This window comes from Eucalyptus grandis, chromosome 3 (assembly GCF_016545825.1).
Source record: "Eucalyptus grandis isolate ANBG69807.140 chromosome 3, ASM1654582v1, whole genome shotgun sequence".
Lineage (NCBI taxonomy): Eukaryota > Viridiplantae > Streptophyta > Magnoliopsida > Myrtales > Myrtaceae > Eucalyptus > Eucalyptus grandis.
The window spans coordinates 8574805-8581343 of record NC_052614.1 but is presented as its reverse complement, the minus strand read 5'-3'; the positions used below and the strand labels follow the sequence as shown (position 1 = coordinate 8581343).

The 6539-nt window shown below is 42.7% G+C and overlaps 2 protein-coding genes across 2 annotated transcripts; one reads left to right on the top strand and one right to left on the bottom strand.

Moving 5' to 3' along the window:
• Positions 1-738: 738 nt before the first annotated feature.
• Positions 739-4455, top strand: LOC104438994 (probable flavin-containing monooxygenase 1). Its single transcript, XM_010052129.3, has 5 exons — positions 739-1188; positions 1533-1773; positions 3299-3477; positions 3604-3953; positions 4037-4455. Exons 1-5 carry the CDS (start codon positions 739-741, stop codon positions 4377-4379), a joined length of 1563 nt encoding a protein of 520 aa, XP_010050431.2. The 3' UTR covers positions 4380-4455.
• A 14-nt stretch (positions 4456-4469) lies between these two features.
• Positions 4470-6235, bottom strand: LOC104436389 (peroxiredoxin Q, chloroplastic). Its single transcript, XM_010049149.3, has 4 exons — positions 5854-6235; positions 5617-5754; positions 5109-5198; positions 4470-4890 (listed from the first exon to the last, which is right to left on the bottom strand). The coding sequence occupies exons 1-4, from the start codon at positions 6046-6048 to the stop codon at positions 4672-4674; spliced, it is 642 nt and encodes a 213-aa protein (XP_010047451.1). The 5' UTR covers positions 6049-6235; the 3' UTR covers positions 4470-4671.
• Between the last annotated feature and the right edge of the window lie 304 nt (positions 6236-6539).

The following is a 6539-nucleotide window of genomic DNA, read 5'->3' as shown; positions in this document are numbered from 1 at the left end:
TAGAAATGAGGCCATTCCATTAATTTTTCTTCTTTTTGTCTTCTTTTCTAGTAGCTCTGAAATCTTCAATTCTTGCTGAATAGTTCTTTGGTCCAATTCCAAGTCATCTCACAGAAAGATACTTCTGTACTTAGCAGAAACTCGTGACTATTTAACTTGTAACTTACCCACTAAAGATTTAAAGTTGTTTTTCCTATGGGCTCTCGATCGGTGATTTATATTGTCATTGCTGACTAGGAAGATGGGTGCGGGAATATTAATGTATTTGTTATCGTTTTTTAATTGGTTTTGAAGGAGCATAGAACTTCTTCCACCGCCTCTGCAATTTAGAGGAAAGCTCGCGAATGACCGAAAGTTCCTCTTCATGACGGGCCAACTTCAAACAACTGCTGTTCATACCCTTAATTATAGTCTGAATAATACAAAAGCACTGTAGCTACCCTTTTCTACATTGCATGATCTCTCTCTCTCGCGTCCACTCCACGTGCTTTTAAATTTTAACGCTATTTCATGCAAGGTCACCACAAAAACCGGAAAAACAGACTACTAATAAAAAGAGAGAAAAGAAAAGTCACCATCTCATGCAGAAGTCTATAAAAGCCTTGCATTTGCATGCATATGTGTTCACCAACACCTCGCTAATAGCTTTCACAAGGCAATAGCAAAACCAACATTATAGCATTCCCCACCTCTCTTTCCTGTCCAAATTCAAAGCCGATTCCAGGCATTCTTTCCGGCATGGACCCTTTGCAAAACCCTACCGTCATGAACCCACGAATCGCCATCCTCGGCGCTGGTGTTAGCGGTTTAGCCACGGCTAAACAACTCTCCCACTATAACCCAATTGTCTTTGAGGCCAGTGACTCAATTGGGGGTGTTTGGAAACACTGCTCTTACAATTCCACCAAGCTTCAGTCCCTTCGCTGCGACTATGAGTTCTCGGATTTCCCCTGGCCTGACCGAGACAACTCAAGCTTCCCTTCTCATGCCCAGATCCTCGATTACTTGCACGCGTATGCTACACGCTTTGACTTGATGAAGTTCATCAGGTTTAACTCGAAAGTGGTGGAGGTTCGCTTTGTCGGTAATCAGAAGCCAACGGATAATTTGGCAGATTATGGTAGTTTGTTGCCTGGGCAGCCGGTCTGGGAGGTTGCCGTCCGAACTCATGAATCAGAGAGTGTTCAGGTTTTCTATTCAAACTTCCTAGTTTAGGCCTCAAGCAAACTTTTCTTTTTCTAGAGTTTATTACACAAGCATAAAGTTGAAAGCTGATCAACTGAAGGTTCTGCAGAACCGATTCCAAGTAAAATGGTGAAATTCTTCCTCTTTCATCTAGTCCATAATAAACCACCTAATCCGAGCCAACAAATAAGCTCATGTGAGATCCGTCAGATTTGACGACTCAAATCGCCTAGTCCATCATGGACCAGGTTGGCATGCATGATTCATTTTGTATTTCTCTCAAGTATCATGTTAGAAATATCACTCCTATACGAATTAATTCCTCATGATGTTTCAATTTACATCAGTGGCACTCTTTCGAGTTCCTGGTGATATGCATCGGCAAATATGGGGATATACCTAAGATCCCTAGTTTCCCACACGACAAAGGCCCTGAGATATTTCATGGCCAAGTATTGCACAACATTGATTACTCCAAGCTCGACCATGAAGCCGCGACCGAATTGCTCAAGGGCAAGAAAGTCGTCATCGTTGGATACAAGAAATCAGGCATCGATTTAGCCATGGAGTGTGCAGAGGCAAACCAAGGTATAAAATTCACGACCTCTGCTAATATTTCCGAAGCAATTGTTCGTGGTTCAAACATTGAGTATCGTATACATTATACAGTGTATATAGATGAGTAAAATCTGCAAACGGCTAGGTTTTCGTCTGCAATTCCGGGAAAAATGATCACTGACGAATTTAAAGAAATCTGAGTTTCGTGATACCGCACTGTTGTGATTTTGATCTCCTTCGCATCATCTGTATTCACTTTGTGCAACTTATAATCAAGAGAGCAGTGATTTCCATTGTTTAATATCTTTCCTCTTGAGAAGCCAACTAAAGAAGACGGATAATTCCTATACTCTGTTAAAATTTTGTGATTGCCAATTGGCGATGAATTTGCCTTCATTTTTGGAGTGATCCTTTGAGGATAAATATTCACCCTTCTATTTACATCACAAACATTGATTTACAAAATTGATTTATGAAGAAATGTGTCAAATTGTAAATGGGTATTAACAAGAAGCGATCCTATATCGGTTTATAAAATTTCGTATTGTAAATCAACTCTTGCATATCTTCCATTAATCTTTGAAAAAGAAGAACGAGGTCAATCTTCAAATCTCCAAAGACCGAATCATCAAAGAAACCGTCTCATTATGTTTTTCTTTCTTGACTTGTCCCCATTCTCCACTTATTCACAACACAAAACCAGCTTTTTCTTGTTTTACCCAAAAACAGTTTTGACTTTGTACATACGTACAAGAAAATGGGAAAATACAATGATTTTGAGGACACGTGTGAAGAAAATCCTTAGAATATGCTAATTATTATTTATTATTTTGGTCGGTAATATGCTAATAATTTATGTGGTTGGTTGGGAAGTCAATTTTTCTTGCAACATGCACTTATATTCTTTTCAAGAGAAAGTCAAAATTTGTTATAAGCGGCATATGTTGAGTTGAATTCATGCACATGCTCCACTTTTATCGGACAATGCTCAAGGTAAGTCAACCGAATTGACTTTTTCATTTAGTTGAAACATTGCGCGAGAGGAAAGTCAACCGAATAGACTCAAGTTACAATGACGGCAAGAAAATGATACGTTTCCTAACTAGTCAAGCACTCTTCTAATAAACCAACCACTAAACAATAATAGTCAAATATTAAAGAACCTAGGAAAATTGTCCAATCAATTCTAGAAGTGTTGTAAGAATGTCAATTTAGTTATAAATTTTCTAATTTTGTCAAATCAGTCTTAAACATTTGTACAGGATTCCAATGTAGTCCTTCCAACTAAATTGAGTCTTACCCTAGGTCTGGACCGATCAGATAATTTTCCTAAAAAATCCCTATTCCTTGTATCTTCTCATGCCCCATGCATGTCTTAATACTTCGCCTAAACTATGACCAATTATGTTAACTTCATCTCCCAAAGGTCTTATGGAAGTGAAATTGAAAACATGTTTAATCAGTCATTTCAGCTAGTTTTATTTAGTTACCTTTGGTTTATTAGGACACTAATGTGCACTTTTTTTTTTGGTTATGTTTGGCAACAATGTTGAAGGACCAGAAGGCCAAACCTGCACGATGATTGTGAGAACCCTTCACTGGACTGTCCCACACTACTGGGTTTGGGGCTTGCCTTTCTTCCTGTTCTACTCCACGAGATCTTCTCAGTTACTCCATGAAAAGCCCAACCAGACCTTCCTCAGGGCGTGCCTGTGCTTCCTTCTGTCTCCGCTGGTCAGTCAAGATACTTCTCAGGATTGAGCCATCATTTTGTGCGATTCTGAAACTCTGTAGCTGATTGAACATGATTCTTGATCCTGAGCTCTTGTTTTTGTTTTCCCCGGTGCGTGGTTCTCTCAGAGGTGGGCGATATCGAAGTTCATCGAGTCCTACTTGGTGTGGAAGCTCCCGCTGAAGAAGTACGGGCTGAAGCCGGATCACCCGTTCGAGGAAGACTATGCGTCTTGCCAAATGGCCATCATGCCGGAGAATTTCTTCTCGGAGGCCGACAAGGGGAGGATTGCATTCAAGAGGCCCAACAAATGGTGGTTCTGGGAAGGAGGGATTGAATTTGATGCTGGCAATAGATTGGAGGCCGATGTCGTCATTTTCGCGACAGGTTACGATGGGAAGAAGAAGCTTAAGTCCATAATGCCTGAGCCATTTCGGAGTCTGATTGAGTTTCCTTCTGGTATCATGCCCTTGTATAGGTAATACAATACACTTTCCAACACCGTCTAGTCGTGTGTATTCTCAAACACTAGCGGCTTACACTTTCTTTATTGTCTACCAGGGCCACGATCCATCCCTTGATTCCGAACATGGCATTCCTCGGATATGTGGAGAGCGTTGCGAACCTCCATTCAGCAGATCTTCAGAGCAAATGGCTAGCTCACCTGCTAGATGAGAAGTTCAACCTCCCGAGTGTTGAGGACATGCTTGAACAGACAACTAAAGAGATCCAGATGATGAAGAGGACGACCCGGTTTTACAAGAGGCACTGCATCTCCGTCTTCAGTATCAACCATGACGACGAAATATGCAGAGACATGGGGTGGAACCCGTTGAGGAAGAAGAACTGGTTGGCCGAGGCATTTAGCCCTTACACTAGTCAGGACTATGAAAAAGAAGAATGATGCGACAGTGAGCTCATGATCGCGCTATCCTATTTGTATCTTTGAAGGTGTTCCCATTTGTTTTTCATATGTTTTAGTACAGAATAAAGAGAAGGATCATAGTAAATGTTGTATTAGGCTTGTCTGGATTGCATGTCCTTACTACAAACCCGAATAAGATCATTCTAGTCCTTGATCCGTACAAGACCGACTTAAGAATCGTAGATCATGTCATTGAAGGGCCAAATTACAGTTTACATAAATCAACAAGAAATCGGGAAGGACAAACTGTCATCATAGTTACTATGGCTCATCAGGCACTCTGAAGGAACTTCAAGGTCTCATCGATGTGCTTCTCAGGTTGGAATTGGTTGTTGTAAATGAGCTGAACCACACCATTCTTGTCGAGTACGTAAGTCTGTCTTCCAGGCAATGCCCCGAATAAATCCGAGGGGACTCCCCAATCTTTCCTGACCTTATCCCCGACATCGCTGAGCAATGTGAATGGAAGTCTATACTTCTTGGCGAATGCCTGACGTTAACAATGAAACTCATTGTCAGCAGCGAAACATTAGCATTTTGGTGCAAAATCCGAGTATTGCAGTTTCATTAAACATGTACCCTGAAAGACTTAAACATTCCTGACAAATCTATCACTTGTTCCTACAGCTTTCAGCATTAATTTTCCAAAAGCTCAAATGATGCAAACACATAATCAATTACAGGAAACAGATGAACTTTGTCCAATACCTTATGCGAAGACGAGTCGTCCCCACTGATTCCAACCACCTCAGCTCCTGCTTTCTTGAACTTCTCATAAGAATCCCTGAAAGCGCAGGCCTGACAGAAACGGCATGCTTAGTAAACCCAATTCTTCACAAGGAAAATTCCCTGCGGTCAATTCAGCAAGGTCTAGTGTAGACCGAAGCTCCAGTTGAACGGAGAAATCGCTGAATTCATCTCTATCTATCAATAGCTATTAGCTACACTAAGCAACTCAACACATTGTACTCAAATTCTTTCAAAGAACGTAAAGCAATTGGGCGCAGTCTAGCTCAGAGCATACTCATTTCACCACCATATTCGGCAAAAGAGAGAGAAAGACAAGTGATTGTGAACAATGACACTCTGCACCTAAATGGGCAAAAGAAGTTATGCCCCTTATCACGGATTGCCATTGTCCAACAGGACCAACCACTTGAATCTCCCCCACAAACCAACAAAAAAGAACACTGGAAGAGCAGGTCGTTCAAGTTACCTGCTTGGTGCATCCTGGCGTCTCGTCAGCAGGGTAGAAATAGACGACGACGGGCTTGCCCTTGAACTTAGAGAGGCTCACGGTCTTGCCGTCCTGATCCTTCAGCGTGAAGGCTGGCGGGGCTTGGCCTTTGTTCACCTGCAGGAAGTTTCCACAAACAGAAACGGGAAGACATTAGTAACCCTCTTGGCTTAGCCCTCCAAATGCCTCCAAATCTCTGGACGCGGGACAATGTACCTTGGCAAAGACGGTGCTCTTGGCGGAGAAGGAAGAAGGGACGGAGGGAGAGGAGGAATTGGACAGCTTAAGGCCGTGGAACTGAGACTGCGTCGACTTAGGCAAGAACGTTGGGGTCCGGGGAGATTGGGTTCTGGGCGTCTGAGGTGGGAGCAGAGACGGGAGGGAGTGCTTCGGGAGGGAAAGCGTGGCCATCGTTGAGCTCAGAATCAGAGCAGATGAAGGGAAAAAAAGAAAGGCCCAAGAAAAATAAGAGAAAAGGGCAAACAGATTATTCTTTTGCTGCTGTGCTGTGCGCCTCTGCTTGCGACCGGATCAGCAAGCGTTGCGTTTTTCTTCTTCTTCTTCCTGTGTTTTTTGGTGTTTTCGGGTTTTTGGTCGGGTGGTGGTGAAAAGAAAGATAAGGTGGAGCGGTCGTTCATTGGTTTTTCCAATGTCGTTCGTGGCGTGGACGATTGCTGGCCCTTCGCGGCACGACAACATCCGGCCTTCGTTTCGAGGGAGCGGGGCTTCGACCTGACCGGCGAAACTGGACCGACTGGACCAGATCCTCGGTCGGCCGGGCCTGACCGGCCCAGTAGGCCGCCAAGTTATCACTCGAGAGAGACATAGCAAAGTTACCAAAGTTATATTATAATAAGTTAATCTCACGAAAAATCTCAAATCAGTGTGCTTGTGATAAATTT